At 40.6% G+C, this 21,047-nt stretch overlaps 1 protein-coding gene across 1 annotated transcript in view; it reads left to right on the top strand.

The window, feature by feature from the left end:
* The first annotated feature begins 7,767 nt into the window (after window positions 1–7,767).
* The window catches only part of CUNH1orf105 (chromosome unknown C1orf105 homolog), a 52,772-nt gene continuing 39,492 nt past the window's right edge, over window positions 7,768–21,047 (top strand). The window contains exon 1 of the mRNA XM_017866906.1: window positions 7,768–7,985. Within this exon, the coding sequence (XP_017722395.1) occupies window positions 7,965–7,985 (21 nt within the window). The 5' untranslated portion in view covers window positions 7,768–7,964. The remainder of the gene's footprint in view (window positions 7,986–21,047) is intronic.

The raw sequence follows: 21,047 nt of genomic DNA on the forward strand, positions 1-21,047 counted from the left end.
CCCCTTTTCCTCATTCTTGTATATATTTGAATCATGGCTATGCATTTCAGTAATACCTGAGACTTCTAAATACTCATAGCTCTTTTGATTAAACTGTCCCAGAGTTAACAAAGTAAAGAATGATAGCATTTTGTGTTTCCGTCATTAACTTGAAGGAAGATGGGATTGTTAAAGGGAACAAATTGGATAAATCAAAGGCAGGAGAGTGGGAGACATTGTGTTTCTGATTTGATGTCATTATTGGAATAGACTGAAGAACACAAACCTTAGCGGGAGGGTATGATGTGACAGTTGCCAAGAAGCACCATGACATTTTGCTGTTGAAAATGAAGCATTTATTTTAAAAATTCTGGGAAGTGGAAGGAGGAAAGATGGTGTGCCCAAATGTTAGGTCCACAGCAGGCATTTCTTATAGCAAATATTTGAGTGTCTGACCCAACAATTAGCCTCTGTTATTTGTTCACTGGGCATAGAGGAGAATTTGCCGAGTCTCGGTCTGTCGCCTAGGCTGGAGTGCAGTGGGGCGATCTCAGTTCACTGTAAGCTCCGCCTCCCTCGTTCACGCCATTCTCCTGCCTCAGCCTCCCAGTAGCTGGGACTACAGGCGCCCGCCACCACGCCCGGCTAATTTTTTGTATTTTTAGTAGAGAGGGGGGTTTCACCTTGTTAGCCAGAATGGTCTCGATCTCTTGACCTCATGATCCGCCCACCTCGGCCTCCCAAAGTGCTGGGATTTAGGCGTGAGTCACCGCGCCCGGTCCAGTTTCAAGAGAATGTATTCAGAAAATGAAAGAATGACACAACTTTGTCCTAATTTTGAGTTTCCAGAGAATAGAGAAAGACTCTCTATTACAAGAGTTTTGATGACAAGTCCCTTATCAATTGACATATTCCCAGAATGTGCCATCTAAATGCAGAAGACAAAAGGGGATAGGAGGAGAGAGATGTTGGTTTATTTTCTTTCTGTGATCAGGGCATGCTCATTGTGAAAAAATGAACTGGACAGATTGTTGTGTTAATTTACTGTTTCCTGTGGAATTTCTTTCTCATATCTATACATCTTCCATGAGTGGAACATCTATACCTTCAAAGGAAGCTTCTTACTGGAAGAAAGATTCTGGATGAGAATCATGCTGTGTACTTGTGTTCTGTTTGTTTGTTTTAACTGCATGATTTTGAAGTATGTTAATAATATATTCAGAATAGTTTCTAAAGGTAATTTCCAAAAACAAACAAACTTATTGTAACTATTTGACAATTTTTCATTTGTGTTTTAAATAGCTCTGGCAATGGTGTAAACATATGCTCAATCTGTTTCCAAGATTTTTGTTTTTCTGACGGAACCTTTAAATTTCATATTGAGAAACGTGTTTGGTATTTGGGTTAGATTGACCTCATACTTTGCTTCTAAGCACTACAACCCACACCTGGCATAGCCACTTTTCAGACCTGTTACTAATATTCTTTTACATTTTGGCAGCCTAATAATTAGAATACATACAAGAGATATTGGCTAAAACTACAACCTTAATTCGAAATTTCTCAAAGTGCATTCCATGAGATCTTAATAAGTTTTACATACACATACACCAAGCATTTTTTGGCCAAATATGCTTGAGAAATAATGACTAAAAATCAAATGTTTCTTTACTGAAAGACTTCACAGAAGCCTTAAAATCAGACTGCATTGTGACTCTCCAAGAAAAGAGTAATGTTTACATATTTCTCAGACTGATTTGACCATAGAACATCTTACACAACTGATGTCCTGAGGCACATGCCTTAGGAAACTGCTTCAGTGGCTTTAAGCCAGAGGAAAAGCCATCGAATGTGATTTCCTCAGTACAGACTCTCACTAACAAAAAGTTGGATGATAAAATCAAATGTACTACTCAGGAGGCTGAGGCAAGAGGATCAGTTCAGCCCAGGAGTTTGAGACCAGATTGGCAACACAGCAAGACCTCATCTCTTAAAAAAAAAAAAAAAAAAAAAAAAAAAAAAAAAAGTTTATTTAGCTGGACATGGTGGCTCATGCCTGTAGTTCCAGCTACCGGGGAGGCTGAGGCAGGAGGATCACTTGAGCCCAGGAGTTTGAGACTGCAGTGAGCTGTGATTGTGCCACTGCACTCCAGCCTGAGGAGCAGAATGGGACCCCACCATCTCTTAAAAAAGAAAAAGACCAAATGTAAGAGCAACAAGAGCTCTCAACTAAGGGTAATTCATCTGGAGCTCTGGTACTTTGTCAAAGCAGTATCTGACTCTTAAGGAGGAAAGTCACATTGGAACAGGTGGCACAAAAGCAGTTTAGAGGCATACATGCATTGAGTCTTAATGACAGACTTATGTAGGATTCAGATAATTTTATACCTTTCCTTTTCTCTCTGACTCTCCAAAAAAGAGATTCTTTAAATTATTTCCATGATATTATTGTGAAGGAAGGGATCCAGGTTGATTTAAGATTAATCATCAGAGAAGAATATTGAAGAATACCTATTCCTATTGCCTTTTTTTCCTCCCTTTCCCGAGCCTTCAGGCTCACCCACTGCTCTGGGTTATTCACTTACCTAAATGATGAGCAAAGAAAGCAAACAGAGCATTTTTTGTGAGGTTTTGGTTTTTTTTGTTTTTTGTTTTTTGTTTTTTTTTTTTTTTTTTAGACAGAGTCTTGCTATGTTGCCCAGGCTGCAATGCAGTGGTGTGATCTTGGCTCACTGCAACCTCCGCCTCCCAAGTTCAAGTGATTATCATGCCTCAGCCTCACCAGTAGCTAGGATTACAGGCACGTGCCACCATGCCCGGCTAATGTTTGCATTTTTAGTAAAGATGGCATTTCACCACGTTGGCCAGGCTGGTCTCGAACTCCTGACCTCAAGTAATCCGCCCACCTCAGCTTCCAAAAGTGTTGGGATTACAGGCATGAGCCACTGCACCTGTCCTTTATTGTGAGATTTTAACAGAAAAGAAAAAAGCTATAAGAAAGACTTCCTCAGAGATCTTGCCAGAGGAATGTCACCATAAGACCAGATTGCATCATTGACATAAAGCCAAAAAAAAGTGGGTAATTCATCTTTCTTGTTAATAATTGAGCGTTTGATATATAAATTACGCCGCTCCAGATACAGCTTTTCCAATCTCCTTTGCCTGTTTTGGCCAAAACATTCTGCTTTGAAGTTATTTTTCAAAATGCTTAAGAAAATATAACCTAAAATTATAGTCTTGATTAGGTAAATTTGCTTATATGTTGAATACTAGGATGGTGAGCTTAAGAATTTGTTAGCAACTCAGTATTCCAATTTAGTACTGCAACTTTCATATGGGAGTGGCAATTGTATGAGGTACCTTTGTAGCTCTACATGTAAAAAGTCCAAATATTTGCATCACTTGCCTTTAAGCATTTCGGCACTGTATAAGTAATATAAAATTATGCAAAAGAAAGAGCAAAAACCCCAACTGCCCATATCTTCAATAGAGCTAATTTTGACCCAGTAAATGGTATCACCATCAACAATGCTTTTTCAGCAATGAAAGGAAGGGTAGATACAGTAAAGTGAGGATGAAAAGAAAAAGCTGTCTGAGGATATAAATGTCACCCTGATGTTTCAAGCAAACAGTCTAGCTGTCAGTGGAATATATTCCAAGACATAAAGTTTCTGATCCTGTTTCTGGATCAGAACACCAAACTAGCTCAAACAGGAAAGTGTTTTGGCATATGCTAACAGAATGTCGCTTCAGCACTGTGGACTTGCTGTTCAGTTTAATGGCCCACCTCCCCACCCTGCTGAGGTAATTAAAGTGTTCTAAAGCCCCTTCAGAACTCAAAAATAGTTTCTGTTTTCTGGGCAGGTGATAAATCTCATTGAGCTTGACAGAAATTTAATTACACTTTCTTCATGAAAACACCAGGGATACCCATTACCTGGATCTCTAAAGCTAAAGCCTTGGAGACCCCCTAGCCCCCGCCCCGGCCCTAAAGTTGAAAGGTTAGGTACCAATAACAAGTTCTCCATCATTTAAATGGATGGGAGGCCTCTTTAGTGTAGTCATCTTAAACTGGACTGAAGAAAAATTGATTTTGGACTTTGGGGAAGGTAAGATCATTTTTTACCCCTGCCCAGAAATAGACCAGTCAGTTTGGCTCCACTGACATCTCACAGAAAATGAAAAGAAGTTTTCTATTTTGTTTTTTTTTTTTTTTATAGACTTCATTGCTCCACTCACTGAAGTGTAACAAGAATAAGATGGAAGTGAGTATGTTGTTGAACACCTAGATAAGAAGTCAAAGAGAGGAGGGTCTTGAGATAACCTCACCATTCTATAGCTTGCTATAATGTTGAGTTCATTAATGGTTTGGTTAGAAAGGGGAAATTAAAGTGTAGACTTCTGCCAGAAACCAGAGGGAAAGCTTTATTTGGCCTGCTGTTTTCCTACTTACAAAGCTGTTCATTGCAATGTAGCGTTTACTGTATTTTCTCTAGCTGCAAATCATCTCCCTGTTGAACACAAGAAAGGCTAATGGCAAATGAAGCACAACTTGGACCCTCATTTCATTATCCATAGGTCTGATGAAATGCAAGCCAGCCTAGGGAAATGGAGAAAGATCTGGCAGACCAGATTTCATTTACCCTTGGCCCACTTCAGAATAAATCAGAATTACGGTTATACCTAGCTCTTAGACAGAGGGAAATCCTAGAAAATCCTGGGGTCGCCATGGACCAGACCTAGCCTCCTGGTTTCCCTAGGCCTGAATCCAGGCTATTACACACCAGGACTACTCACCTGGAGCAAATTCTTATTTACAAATCCTTTTTTTCTGAGATCAACCTCTGGCATTCTCTGCATTGTGATTACATTGCTCATTTGATCCCTTGACACCTTCTAATTTAACTCACTTAAAAAAAAAATTTCACCTGCCATTGGCTACGTCAACTCCCTCTCCCCCATGGAGATTTCACAACGTTCATTGAAATCTTTGGAAATAACTGAGTGTCCCAAAATCAGGATTGAGAATCAAATATGCAAGTTATAAAGGTATTTGGCTTGGGGACTAGTCCCAGTTCTCCTGAATAAGAGTGCATGGATTTATCATTCCATGGTGCAAAATAAGAAGCTTTTTGAGTGAGCTCAAATTGCTCATACCTAGAACATTGCTAGTAGCCAGGAAAAGTCCTGGGAACTGCTAACTTCATGTGATGTCCTTTCATTTCCTTTGCATGTCTGCGTGTTTTGGGGTGTGATTTGAATTTGACTTTCGTGGGCTATTTGTGCATGCTATTATTGGGGTTTATTTTATAATTTAAACATTGTTTTCTTCCTCTGCATCTGTGTCTTTCTTTTTGTTATTTTGTTTTGTTTTGTTTTTACTAGGCGGCCCCCTCCTGCAGTTCCAGGACGACCATCCTAACCCCCATCATTCATCTCCTTTTGTTTCCAACAACATGTCTATCCATGGTATTTAAAAGCTTTTCATTTGCACTATATGTCGTATGTACATAAAAACTTTTATTTTTCATCCATGTCTATAATAAAACAAAGTTTATTCTATATAAAATGAAGTGTGTTCTGTTTCTTCTTTTAAAGAAGACCTAAATTTAAAAAAGAATTTGTTTCAACTAAAACAAGGTAAGGTGAATATATTATGTGTTCCTCTAAGCAGCTTAATTCAAAAGTTCTTAAAGCATTGTGATTTAAGATGGTCTTTTAGACTAATAATCTACCTTCAAGTGAAATTTCTGTCCAATAGAATAAAAAGAAAAAGAAAATTTATGGATGTCTAGAAAAGACACAGAAGACTAAATAATTCCAATCCACCTCCAGGAATCCCATGTTTACTTATTATTGCGCCAAAATATTTTTTCCTATTTTTATTGTTTTTCTAAACACTCTTATAGGAGATAAAATGTAAGATCATGGAAGAAACTGTAGAGCTAAAACACATAAACCTCATAAATTCTATATGGCAAATTCAAGGGAGAAGAACCATATCATTCAGAATAAAACTACAAGGCAAGGACATGTTGCCACCTTGAGAAGAAAGACTCTTCATGATGTCAGTAAAACACTAGAAAAATGGAATCCATACAAGTTTGAAGGAAAAGGGAACTTTTTATTCCTCTATCCTCAAATCATAATTCTAACACTAAAATTTTAATCTATAATTTTTTAACAAGCATCCCAAAGATGTATCCAAATAAAATGTTTATTATTTAGGTAATATAGTACATTCCACCAAATATGTGATCGGAAGCCTTCCCAAGGGTTTCAGATTGAATTCAGAATTTTATTTTTTGAAAATCTGTGTGGCCTAAAATAGAACTTAAAAGTAGTCCTTCTCAAATGAGATCAGTTCTGAATGTGCTTCCCTTCATCATATTACGATAGAAAACTACATGACAAGAGAGTCAAAAAAATCATTCATCAGTTCTATTTACTTCTCATCTGACCTAGGCAAGCCCTGGCAAAGGAGGTATTAGGAAGATGTAGGCGGGAACCCTCAACTGTAAAAAGGGAGAGTCCTCATTAGTAATTAGTAATGTGGTCTTTGGACCACAATTTTTTTTTAAGGACTGAATTCCCCACTTGAAAATGAAAAATCAGTTTCTTGGTTTAAAATTTTCATATGACATGTTATATAATTTTAATTGTATCCCCGGTCCAGTGACCACCATTAAAATCACTGGTAACTAAGAAAGTTCAAAGGCTCCAGACCAAGGCATCAACTGAAGCTCATGTATAGCAGAAAGGAATTGAGTTGATGCAAAATAGCACACAGCATGCAATCTTTTGTCCTTTCCTTCCCCTCCAGTCCGGGCATTTGATTTTTAAATCAATATTCTTACTGGATAGCATTCTTCATCCCAATAGACAAAAATGTACCTAGATGATTTCATACCGCCTCCCCAAATAAAAACAAAAGTTGTCAAAGACAAGGTTTTCTTCAATTCATTTTTTTAAAGTGTTTGGTACTTTTCTACTTTGTCTTAAACATGGACTTATTTTTATATGCAGTGTTACACAGTTTAGATGTTCAAAACTTAAATTGACCTGATGAACGATGAGAAGGAAAAACTCCAGTCATAACAGAATGAAATGACAACCTTACTCAGTTGTCCTTAACAAAGAAGTGTGTTCCCTTCCTTACATTCTACAGGCAAGAAAAAAGAGGGTAGGGGAAGAGGATAGGGGGGCAGCCTGGAGTAAAATTAAATTATGCTAAGATTTGTTAATATGTATTTAGTAAACAGTATTTCTGTGTTTCATAATGTACCCTTCCCCAACTCTTCTTACCCCCACCTCCACCCCACTATGTTTAATAGAGTTGAAAAATTACTCCCTTTTTCAGAGTTGATCATAACTCAGGAGTCAGGAAAAGCCAAACTATTGTGCCTTTAGTAAACATAATATTCCCTATATATTTTCATTCCTTTATTTATGCATCAAACGTTTCTTGAATTCATGATAATGTCCTAGACCCTGGGAGTACCAGAGAAGTAACAGAATAAAAGTAGCTTACAAAATAGCTAAATAAGCAATTACAATGTAGTGCTATAATACGAGAAAAATTTGGTTGTTTTTCCAGGTAGAACTGTTCTGACTTCAGTACTGAAGCAGCTATTTGAGTTTTAGTATCCTGTTATCAACTTTACCCAACACATGCTAATGTTCCAGAACATGGTGACTTTGACTTCTAACAAAAAAAGGAATACTAGAACTCATTTCAGCCAATCAGAAACCAAACTTTTCATTCTGAATGGAATTATATGATTCAGGATCTAAATCACACAGGTGTTGGTAGAGAAAGAGGCACACTGGTATTGAAACTTTAAACTGGCCTGTTTACTTTGTCTCCTAACAAAAACACTTTGGATTCAGGTTCTCCACAGCAGTCTTCCACTGGCCACAGTGGGGGGAGCTAGGTTTCCCCAGTCTCCAGCTACAAAAACTCAGAACATCTAAAGATCTGAAAGATGGAAAAAAGAGAACTAAAGGTAGGAAAAAATAAATGAAACTTCCAATTCTTTCCTTATGGGGTTTCCTTGAAAATGTTTGTATGCCTTGGAGGCCACATAAACATTGAGGGGTGTTTCAACAGACAGCCTAGAAGTTGAAAGCCAAAAGGAAATAAGATAATAACATCTGATGTTCAGTTACAGGTGAAGATACTTTTAATGGGTTTGGAGCATGATACATTTCAATGCTCTTTATCCTATAGTTAGAAAAAAATGTTGTACTTGCCAACATCTTTAATATAACTCAGCATTAAGTATGATTTTTTTTTAATCCTCAGAAAATTGATACCAGATTCTTTAGTGCAGTTCCCTGAGATTCAGAAGTAAACCTTTTCAACTGTGAATGCATTTTAAAACAATGAAATTCAGTCACAGGAATTTAAGATTGCTGAGAAAGAAAAAAAAAAAAAAAAAAAACTTGTATAGACTTTTATAATTACTAGGGTCTAAATCTGAATAAATTACATTGAGCTTATGACACTGTACCACTATATGTTTCCTATTTAAAGGGATATACTAGCTGTCTCTATTACCATAGTACAGGTGCACTTATGATAGGGTTACATCTCAATAAACCACCACAGGTTGAAAATATTGTAAGTCAAAAATGCATGCAATACCCTGAGGAACCCATGATAAAGTTAAAAAATCATAAGTTGGGGAGGATGCAGAGCAAGATGGCCAAACAGAAGCCTCCACTGATTGTTCTCCATGAACAAACACCAAATTTAACAACTATCTAAACAAAAAAGCACCTTCATAAGAACCAAAAATCAGTGATCACAAAGTGACCACAGTACCTGGTTTTAACTTTGTATTGCTGAAAGAAGTACTGAAAAAGGTAAGAAAGACAATCTTGAATTGCTGACACCACCCTTCCCCCATCCCCTGGCAGCAGCCACGTAGTGTGGAGAGAAAATCTGTGCACTTGGAGGGAGGGCACAGCGATTGTGGGACTCTAGAATTCAGTGCTGCCAACACTGGGCAGAACTTAGCTGTTGCCAATGGAGGGACCATTTAGACTACCCCTAGCTAGAGGAGAATCGCCCATCCCAGGTTTCAGAAACTGAGTTTCGACTACCTCCACCACCATGGGCTAAAGTGCTCTGAGGTCCTAAATAAACTTGAAAGCCTGTCTGGGCCACAACAACTGCAATACCCAGGCAAGTCCTAGTGCTGTGCTGGGCTCTGAGCCAGTGGACTGGGGATCACAGGATCTAGTAAGACACCAGCCAGGATGGCTAAGTAAGTGCTTACATCACCCCTCCCCCAACCCAAGGCAACACAGCTTATGGCTCCAAAAGGGACTCCTTGCTTTGCTTGAGGAGAGAAGAGGGAAGAGTGAAAAGGACTTTGTCTTGCAATTTGGATACCAGTTCAGCCAGAGTAGGATAGGGTACGGGGCAAAATCCTGAGGCACATATTGCAGGCCCTAGCTCTTGGATGACATTTCTAGATATACCCTGGGCCAGAAGGGAACCCACTGCCTTGAAGGGAAGAACCCAGTCTTGGCAGATTTCATCACATGCTGAATAAAGAGCCTTTGGACCCCGAAAAATCAGTAGCAGTAGCCAAGTAGTACATACCATGGGCCTCAGGTGAGACTCCGAAATGCACTGGCTTCAGATGTAACCCAGCACATTCACAGGTCTGATGGCTATGAGGAGAGACCACTTCTGTTTGAGAAAAGCAGAGGGAAGAATAAAGGGGACTCTGTCTTGCGCTTAGGTACCAGCTCAGCCACAGTGAGAAAGGGCACCAAGCCAGCTCTTTGGGTCCCTGATTCTAGTCCTTGTCTCTTGGATGGCATCTCCGGACCTATTCTGGGCCAGAGAGGAGCCCACTGCCCTGAAGCGTAAGTCACTTTCCTGGCAACATCCAACACATTCTGGCAGAAGAGCCCTTGGGCCTTAAGTGAACATTGGCAGTATCCCGGCAGTACTCCTCATGGGCCTGTGGTGGTGTTGAACATGAGGAAAAACTCCTTTGCCTAGGGAAGGGCAGGAAAGGGTGGGAAGGACTTCGGTGGTTTGGGTGCCAGGTCAGCCACAGTAGAATACAACATCAGGTAGATTTCTAAAGTTTCCAACTCCAGGCCCTGACTCCCAGACAGCATCTCTGGATTCACCCAGGGCCCAGGGGAACTTGAGCCCCTAAAGGAAAGGACACAGCCTTGCTAGTTTTGCCACCTGCTGATTGTAGAGCCCTAGGACCTTGAGCAAACATAGATAGTAGCCAGGTAATAGTTACAGTGGGCCTTGGGCAAGACCCAGTGCTATGCTGGCTTCATGTCTGACCCAGGGCAGTCCCAGTAGTGGTGGCCACAGGGGTGCTTGTGTCACCCCTCCCCTATCTCCAGTCAGCTCAGCACAGAAAGAGAGACTCTGTTTCTTTGGGAAAAAGTAAAGGAAGAGAACAAGAGTCTCTGCCTGGTAATCCAGAGAATTATTCTGGATATTATCTAGGACCACCAAGGTGGTACCTCTATGAGTCTGTAAGAGCCACAGCATTACTGGGCTTGGGGTACCCCTTAATGCAGATATGGCTGCAGTGGCCAAAAACTTAGATCATAACACCCAAGTCCCTTCAAATACCTGGAAAACATTCCCAAGAAAGACAGGTACAAACAAGCCCAGACCAGACACTGACAAGCATCCACAAGCACAAGACTATCCAGGAAAACATGACCTTACCAAACAAACTAAATAAGGCATCAGTGACCAATACTGAAGAGATAGAGATATGTGACCTTTCAGACAAGGGATTCAAAAATAGCCGTTTTGAGGAAATTCAAAAAAAATTCAAGATAACACAGAAAGGGAGTATTCAGAATTCTATCAAATAAATTTAACAAAGAAATTGAAATAATTAAAAAGAATCAAGCAGAAATTCTGGAGTTGAAAAATGCCATTGACACACTGAAGGATGTATCCATCAGAGGCTCTTAGCAGAATTGATCAAGCAGAAGAAAGAATCAGTGAGCTTGAAGCCAGGCTGTTTGAAAATATACAGAGGAGACAAAAAAATAATTCCAAGTTGAACCACTGTATATCAGGGACCATCTGTATATATTTTTGTTATTGTTTTTGATGCTACAAGTTACTATTGAATCTAAATGCTATCAACATATTAAGATCAGACTAGGTGGCAGGCTATTGGATGAGTCAACACTATAAACTCCTACTCCCATACTCGGTTTTTAATCAAATCAAATTTTATCGTACATTATGTCACATCCCAATTTTCAGTCCCAGTTCACATCTTCAATAAACCTCACGAACATGAGCCATGAGTAGATAATAAGGAAAGCCTAAGGAAGCCCCAGAAGACCAAAGAGACTTAAGGATCTGCAAGGCAGTAACCCAGAAGTCAGTGATGTGGGTTCTGCCTCTCAGAACAGCTACTCACAAAGTATTTTGATATTCCACATAACATTATCAAAAAATTAGCCTTTCAGGCTGTAAGGAGTTATATCCGCTTCTTTTTTTTTGTTTGGTTTTATTTTGTTTTTTGAGATGGAGTCTCACTCTGTCACCCAGGCTGGAGTACAGTGGCACGATCCCGGCTCACTGCCACCTCCACCTCCCAGGTTCAAGCGATTCTCATGCCTCAGCCTCCAGAGTAGCTGGGAATACAGATGCCTGCCACCACACCTGGCTAATTTTTGTATTTTTAGTAGAGATGGGGTTTCACAATGTGGGCCAGGCTGGTCTTAAACTCCTGACCTCAAGTGATCTGCCCACCTCAGTTTCCCAAAGTGCTGGGTTTACAGGTGTGAGCCACTGTGCCCGGTCTTCTTGTTCTTATCTCCAAGGGTACATTCAGAAGGCAATGGAGAGCAAGTTAGAGCCAAAGAGATGGTTCCTTCTGCCTCTTTTTTTTCTTTTAAAGACAAAAATATTAGCTACATCCACAAAATCTGCTCAATGCCTTAAACATCTATTTATTTTGCAACTTAAAAAGAGTGTGAGGCCCACAGTGTTCTCACTAACCAGTCCAAATGTCACTCGAGCCCGGCACAAGGCCAGCCTGGAGTGGCAAGCAGTGAGCCAACAGAGCTTGTAAAGTAGAAGCAGCTCCTCTTGAGCCACATTTCATGGGAACCTGAGGGACCTCAGCTTTAGTAAAATCAATTTGTTCTATCATCCTAATAGTATTATAGTCAAAGAATTACAGAGCTAGTCTGTTTAGGACAGAAGACCTTAGTTAGGCTCATACTGTATGTTACTTGATTCTCAATGCCAGTTGGTGCCATTTGGTGGCAGAAAAGGCCATTTGTCTTTCTAAGCCCTTTCCTTGGGTACTTTTACCCCTGCATTACCTGATGGGCATAAGGAGGCAGCACCAAATACTGTTGCCAGACTTGTGGTGCTGAGCACATGCCAACCAATTGGGAAATGGCTGCTTCCTGACTATGCCACTGGGGAAATTATCTCATTAATCATAGTAATATACCTGGGGGAAAATGGCGTTTTAATTTTTCAATGATAGTTATTGTTTGCCAAGTTAAACAAACCAACACTGATGGCATCTGTGAGTTACAAAAGGAAAACTAAAGCAGAAAGTATAGGCATGGTCTAAGCTAGCATGCCCAACAAGGCTTCAGCTGTTTCTAATCTGCCTCTCCCCTGCAGCAGAGCTCTCCTGAGCCCTCTTGGTGGCCAAAGGAGTATACCTTATCAGGCCTGACCTTCCACAGAATGTTGGTCAAACTCTGGCTGTCACCTAAGCTCTGATCACTTTGCCCAAAATCAAAAATTTTAGAGCACTACAATGATACTGCTCGCTATTACAAGTTTGCACTGTTCTGAGGAAGTTTGTGACATTATCCCCAGAAGGTTCTTGTCAAAATGCACATCACCCAGAGAATTAGCACATTAATCCCGTTAGTGAGCAATAATATGCTCATGAGGATGTGAAAAGGCCTACACTCTGAGAACACATCTCCTTCAAGGTGAAGAGGAAGCCCCCAAAATTCACCCCTCCATACCCACCCACTCACACTCACTACTGCTATCTGCCTTACACTTACTGGGACTTATATCATTAACCTTTTATCCCAGCCTGTGTCAATCATCCAAGAACCCCTAGACTTCTAGGCCACTCTCCACACTAATTTCCATGCAGTTCTGTATGTTCCTATTGTTTTCCCATCTCTCCCAAACTTCTGTAACCCTTCCACTGTCTCCTCTATAATTCACTGCCCATGATCAACAAAATTCCCTATATCTTCAACCTATTCTCTGGATATGCACTTCACAATCTTACTCTAACAAACCAGAGTTTCTCTGAAAGCACTGCCTCCCCTGCATCCTTTTCAAAAGGTGGCAGTTTGTCTCCCACAGCCCTCACACTGCTAAGCCTGAAGTGGGGTAGTTATCCTCATTTTCTGTTTTTTTTTTTTTTTTTTTTTTTTTTTCAGATCATTCTTCTTTCCTCCTCCCTAAAACCCCCAGCTTTGAACCGAATGGCATCAGATTATAGCACTACCTATATGTCCCTATGTGTTGCTTTTAACTACCAATGCCCAATTCATTCTCCCTTATTTCTTGATGATTTTAGCTACTGTTTCAATGTCACTCCCTCCAGTGATACTCCTGTTTTAATTCTTGGGAATTTTCATATGCTTGTTGGTAATCCACCCCCACCCTGCCTCTCACTTTCTTGACTTCACTCTTCCAACGATCTTTTTCTTTCTTCTACTTGAGTGCTAAGTAGTGAGATCTTGCAATGATCTTGCTCTCCACTCTATCTCAGCTACTTATTTCCAAAATTAAAACCTTGTCTTTCCCTACTCTCTCTTCTCTATATCCTATCTTTCTAGCCTACTTCTATTGTTTTAATCTCTTGGATCTCCAATCTATTAACCTTTATGCTGTCCCTCAGCCCTCTGTCCTTCACCCTTCTTAAGGTTCACTCTCCTCACCCAACTTAAATTCCATGGTCAATCATTATCATCATGCCCATGCATAGATACCTATCTCCCTTGCCCTTCTCTCAATTTGTTAAAACCACCATTCTAGGTAAATCTAACTCTCTACCTGCTCTGGTTTGCACCCATGTAACTGTACATGGTCTGGAAAGCACACACACAAGCAAAGAACAAAGCCAGGATAACTGGTTTCACCTTAAATTAATCACCACCATACTCAAGTGATCCCTTAATACTGTCAAGCAATTATACTAAGTATCCCTAGTTCATTCACTCTCCCACTGTCCTAAGTTGTTTCACACATTTTCTCTCACTCTGCCATCCTCAATCTCAGTTGATTCATTGCCTCCAACTTCCCTGAGAAAACTGAAGCAATCAGAAAGGAACTCCCAAAGAATCTCATCACCTCATCTACCCATTGACTAATGCTGGTATTCATCTATACTCTATCTTCCCACTTGTTCCCATAGATCAACCATCCCTGCCCTTGTCAAAAGCCAGGCTTTGCACTTGTGCACTTACGTATTCCAGAATATTTCCCCACCAATTCTTCCCTCTCACACCATCAACCATCAACTCTCTACCATTTCATTTCAATCAAGGTACAAACATGCTATCATTTTTTGGTCTTCACTTTCCCTTTTAGTTTCTGTCCTATTTCCTGGCTCCCCTTTGAAGCAAAACTATAAAGTTGTCTGTACTTGCTGCTGAATTTCTCTTCTATTCTCTCTTAAACCCACACCAAACAGGTTTTTATTCCCAGCACTCCAACAAAAACCTGCTCTTTTAAATGTAAAGGTCAATTTTCAGCTGTCTTACTTGCTTTATCATGTTTTTATCTGATCACATTTGATCACCCACGCTCTCTGGAGACACATTCAGTGCTTGGTTTCCAGGACACAGAACTCTCTTGATTTTCCCCTTGCCTCAGTGATTTTGCTGTCAAAATCTCTTTGCTGCTTCTTCTCCTCAACATTTTACTTTGGAGTTCTTGGTCCTCTTCTCTGTCTATACCCATTTCCTTGGTGATCTCATTCAGTCTCACAGCATTAAATATCATTTATATTGCCAATACATCTCAAATTTATATTGAATTTCATACATCTCTCTCAAACTCCAAGGTCATATTTCCTATATTCCCTACTCAGGGAATATAAATGTCTTCAAGACATTTCCTACCCCACATGCACCAAACTAAACTCCTCATCTTCCTCCCAAAACTCTCCAGTTACCACCCTTCTGCCCCCATCTCAATTAATGGCATATCCATATTTCAGTTTGTTCAGGGGAAAAACCTTAATTTATAACTCTTCTCTTTCTTTCACACCCTACATCTAATACATCAGGTAGCCCCACTGGCTTTACTTTCAAATTATATCTAGAATGTGACTACTTTCTGCCACTTCCTCTGCCATCCTCTGTTTTGAGCCACCATTATCCCTTGCTTGGATTACTGCAAAATCCTCCTAATACTTCTTCCTGTGTCTACTCTTGCCCTACAGCAACCAGAATGAGCCTTTCAAAATACATATCTTCTTTTTCTCCATGACCCTCCAATGGCTCCCATCTCACAGTAAAAGCCTAAGCTTTTAATAGCTTATAATGTCATACATAATCTAGCTTCCCACATTACCTCTATGACTTCATCTTCGGTTGCTCACTCCACTTCAGCCACTCCTTGCTATTCCCTCCACACACCAGGTATTCTCCTGCCCAAAGATTTTGTAGCAGCTCTTCCCTCTGCAGCTCTTCCCTCTGACTGGGATGCTCTTCCCCAGGGAATCTGAATTATTCCCTCACTTCCTTCAAGTCTTTGGTAAAACGTTACCTTTCCCATGAGACCTACTCTGACCTCTTTATTTAATGCTATGCCACTTTTTTTCTTTTTTCCATAGCACTTACTGTCTTCCATTTATGTTTATTATATGTCTCCTCCTGCTATAATGTAAGCTCTACGAGATCAAGAACCTTTGTCCTTTTTATTTATAGATATATTCCAAGCACACAGAATGGTATCTGTCATACAGTAAGTGCTCAAAAAATATTTATTGTCAATAAATTCCTGATGCCACACATTATAAAATCTGAACAGTAGAAGGTGAGTAGAGGGAGGCCTATGTAGACACGAAATATTTTGTTGGATTTTGGGGAATATTGTTGGATACTGGGGAAAGAGAATAAGGGATAAAGGGAATGATGAGGGATTTGACAAAGCATTAAAAGCAACTGCCTACCATTATCCTTTAGTCCTGGGTGCCATTCAGGTACAAGCACAGGCTTTGTGTAAGAAAACCAAACTATTAGCGCAAGTTGGCAACATAGCCTTAGGCAATACTTAACCCACTCTGAGTCTCAGTCTCCTCAACTGTGAAATTGAAACAAAACCTCTTACAGGATCGTTGTAAGATGTAAATTCAAATACACACACACACACACACACACACACAAAACATGCATAGCATATTACCTAGCGTGGATTGGGTGCTCTAAAATACAGGTGCTATTATTTATCAAACCCCAGTATGCCATTTACCTCCTGAATTTATGGAGACCTCACAAACCACAATTCAGCAAGAATTTCAAGACTCTAATTGCATCTCATTATAAAAAGGGAAATCAATAACTTCCACAAGATGGCACTGTGTCCCAGCCCTGTTTCCTTAAATACAATGGGTTGGAAATTTTGTATAGCTATGTAACTGATGCCCTCTGCTGACTTGTTTTCTTTTTCTTGTCCTTGAGCCTTTGGCTTAGAGGATGTAAACGATGGCTTGATATGCATCCTCTATATGCTTAGTATGAATTATCAAATCCACAATGTAACCCAGCTGCCCAAAGTATTTCTCAAAAGTTTACTGACACCAATACAATCTCCACACAGAACACCAGGCATGTTGCTACAGCCAGATGCACATGCCTTCTAGTTACATGCCAGTCATAAATCAGCTGCATCATGCCACAAAATAAAGTGCACCTGTCATCCTATAGTTCTACCTCTTCTTAATCCCTTCCATGCCATCATTTTGGAAGGGTGAGCAAAGTTGCCTCCCCATTCCTCTCTCCTTGATCTCACTTGCCACGCCACCCTCCAACCTTACCTGTAACTTAGAGTGATAAGAAACAGAGCTGGGAGAAAGGGATGCAGAGGGAGGGCAGACAGTGTCTGATGCTGGCAAGTATTTGGCAGGCTGGGATTTAATTCCAATGCTACTGTAAACTTTTCCTCCTCACCTTTCCCCCTTTCCCACACATACCACACTATTCTCTAAAACTCTAAATCATTCATATTCTACTTGCACCCTTTCAGGGTGATTTAAATATAAGAGAGTGACTAGGTTGCTGAATTTGAGTGATGAGTAACTTCCCAGACAACCATCATACTACTTTATACCAATTGTTTTCTAGGCCTGAATCCCTGTGCCAGCAGCCACCAAAGAGGCATGCCACATTTGAGCCTTATCATTCTTCTGATGGCAGCAGTTAAGGGCTCTGGATTGCTTGACATTTTCTTAATAGCACATTTAATGAATTTTTTTATTTGCAATTTTTCTTAAACCTTTATTTATTTATTTATTTTTGAGACAGGGTCTTGCTCTGTTGCCTATGCTGGAGTGCAGTGATGTGAACACAGCTCACTGCAGTCTCGACCTCCTGGGCTCAAGATCTGCCTGCCTTAGCTTCTCATGCAGCTGGAACCACAGGCACTCACCACCACCTCCAGCTAATTTTTTAAGTTTTTTATAGAGAAGTGGGTCTCATTTTGTTGCCCAGGCTGGTCTCAAACTGCTGGGCTTAAACTGCTAGACTCAAACTGCTAGGCTTAAGCAGTTTTCCCACCTCAGCCTCCCAAAGTGCTGAGATTGCAGGTGTGAGCCATTGCACCCAGCCAGATACAGCATTTTTTACAAACTGAAGGTTTGTGGCAACCTTGTGTTAACCAAGTCTGTCAGTGCCATTGTTCCAATTGGCATGTGCTCACTTCGTGTTCCTGTGTCACATTTTGGTAATTCTGATAATATTTCAAACTTTATTATCACATCTGTTATGCTGATCTGTGACCGGTGATCTTTGATGTTACCATTATAATTGTTTTGGGGTACCACAAATTATACCCATATAAGAGGGCAAACTTAGTGGATAAATGTGTATGTTCTGACTGCCCCACTGACCACATTGACCAGCTGTTTCCTGTCTTTCTTCCTCTTCTTGGGCCTCCCTATTTCCTGAGACACAACAGCATCAAAATTAAGCCAATTAATAACCCTGAAATGGCTTGTAACTGTTCAAGCAAAAGGAAGAGTCACACATCTCTCGTTTTAAATCAAAAGTAGAAATGATTAAGCTTAGTGAGGAAGGCATGTCAAAAGCCGAGACAGGCTGAAAGCCAGGCCGCTTGTCACAAACAGCCAAGATGTGAATGCAAATAAAAAGTTATTGAAGGAAATTAAAAGTGGTACTCCCATGATACGAAACTAAAACAGCCTTATTGTTAATACAGATAAAGTACTAGTGGTCTGTGTAAAAGACTAAAGGAGTCACAACATTCCCTTTGGCCAAAGCATAATCCACAACAAGGCCCTAACTCTCCTCAATTTAACAAAGGCTGAGGGAGGAGAGGAAGCTGCAGAAGAAAAGTTTGAAACTAAGAGAGGTTGATTCATGAGGTTTAAGGAAAGCAGCCATCTCTGTAACATAAAAGTGCAAACTGAAGCAGCAAGTGCTGACATAGAAGCTGCAAATTATCCAGAAGATCTAGCTAAGAACATTGATGCAGGCTTCCATTCTAAGATGGCCAAATAGGAATAGCTCCAGTCTGCAGCTCGCAGAGTGATCAATGCAGAAGACAGGTGATTTCTGCATTTCCAACTGAGGTATCTGGTTCATCTCACTGGGCCTGGTTGTACAGTGGGTACAGCCCATGGAGGGTGAGTCAAAGTAGGGCGGGGCATCGCCTCATCTGGGAAGCACAAGAAGTTTGGGAATTTCCCTTTCCTAGCCAAGGGAAGTCATGACAGACTGTACCTGGAAAAACAGGACACTCCTACCCCAAGTACTGTGCTTTTCCTAAGGTCTTAGTAACTGGCAGACAAGGAGATTCTTTCCCGTTCCTGGCTTGGCGGGTCCCACACCCATGGAGCCTTGCTCACTGCTAGCACAGCAGTCTGAGATTGAACTGTGAGGCAGCAGCCTGGCTCGGGGAGGGGTGTCCGCCATTGCTGAGGCTTGAGTAGGTAAACAAAGCGACTGGAAAGCTCAAACAGGGTGGAGGACACTGCAGCGCAGCAAGGCCTACTGCCTCTGTAGACTCCACCTCTGTGGACAGGACATAGCTGAACAAAAGCCAGCAGACAACTTCTGCAAGTTTAATCGTTCCTGTCTGACAACTCTGAAGAGAGTAGTGGTTCTCCCAGCGTGGCATTTGAGCTCTGAGAATGGACAGACTGCCTCCTCAAGTGGGTCCCTGACCCCTGTGTAGCCTAACTGGGAGACACCTCATACAGATGGGTGCATCTCTGGGACAAAGATTCCAGAGGAAGGATCAGGCAGCAATATTTGCTGTTCTGCAGTATTTGCTCTTCTGCAACCTCCACTGGTGATACCCAGGCAAACAGGGTCTGGAGTGGACCTCCAGCAAACTCCAATAGACCTGCAGCTGAGGGACCTAACTGTTAGAAGGAAAACTAACAAACAAAAAGGAATAGCATCAACATCAACTAAAGGACATCTACACCAAAATCCTATCTGTAGTTCACCAACATCAAACACCAAAGGTAAATAAAACCACAAAGATGGGGAGGAACCAGGGCAGATAAGCTGAAAATTCTAAAAACCAGAGCACCTCTCCTCCTCCAAAGGATTGCAGCTCCTTGCCAGCAATGGAACAAAGCTGAACAGAGAATGACTTTGATGAGTTGACAGAAGTAGGCTTCAGAAGGTCGGTAATAACAAACTTCTCCGAGCTAAAGAAGCATGTTCTAACCAATCGCAAGGAAGCTAAAAACCTTGAAAAGAGGTTAGAGGAATGGCTAACTAGAATAAACAGTGTAGAGAAGACCTTAAATGACCTGATGGAGCTGAAAACCATGGCACGAGAACTACGTGATGCATGCACAAGCTTCAATAGCCAATTCAATCAAGTGGAAGAAAGAGTATCAGTGACTGAACATCAAATTAATGAAATAAAGCAAGACAAGTTTAGAGAAAAAAGAGTAAAAAGAAATGAACAAAGCCTCCAAGAATGGGACTATGTGAAAAGACCAAATCTGTGTTTCATTGGTATACCTGAAAGTGATGGGGAGAATGGAACCAAGTTGGAAAACACTCTTCAGGATATTATTCAGGAGAACTTCCCCAACCTAGCAAGGCAGGCCAACATTCAAATTCAGGAGATACAGAGAACAGCACAAAGATACTCCTTGAGAAGAGCAACCCCAAGATACATAATTGTCAGATTTATCAATGTTGAAATGAAGGAAAAAATGTTAAGGGCAGCCAGACAGAAAGGTCGGATTACCCACAAAGGGAAGTACATCAGACTAACGGCAGATCTCTCAGTAGAAACACTACAAGCCAGAAGAGAGTGGGGGTCAATATTCAACATTCTTAAAGAAAAGAATTTTCAAGTCAGAATTTCATATCCAGCCAAACTAAGATTCCTAAGTAAAGGAGAAATAAAATCCTTTACAGACAAGCAAATGCTGACGGATTTAATCACCGCCAGGCCTGTGTTACGAGAGCTGCTGAAGGATGCACTAAACATGGAAAGGAACAACCAGTACCAGTCACTGCAAAAACATGCCAAATTGTAAAGACCATCGATGCTAGGAAGAAACTGCATCAACTAACAGGCAAAATATCCAGCTAACATCACAAAGACAGATCAAATTCACACATAACAATATTAACCTTAAACGTAAATGGTCTAAATGCTGCAACTAAAAGACACAGCCTGGCAAATTGGATAAAGAGTCAAGACCCATCAATGTACTGTTCAGGAGACCCATCTCATGTGCAGAGACACACATAGGCTCAGAAGAAAAGGATGGAGGAAGATCTACCAAGCAAATGGAAAGGGAAAAAAAAAAAAAAAAAAAAAAAAAAAAAAAAAA

The sequence above is a fragment of the Rhinopithecus bieti genome, unplaced genomic scaffold, assembly GCF_001698545.2.
Source record: "Rhinopithecus bieti isolate Rb0 unplaced genomic scaffold, ASM169854v2 scaffold_1853, whole genome shotgun sequence".
Taxonomy (NCBI): Eukaryota; Metazoa; Chordata; class Mammalia; order Primates; family Cercopithecidae; genus Rhinopithecus; species Rhinopithecus bieti.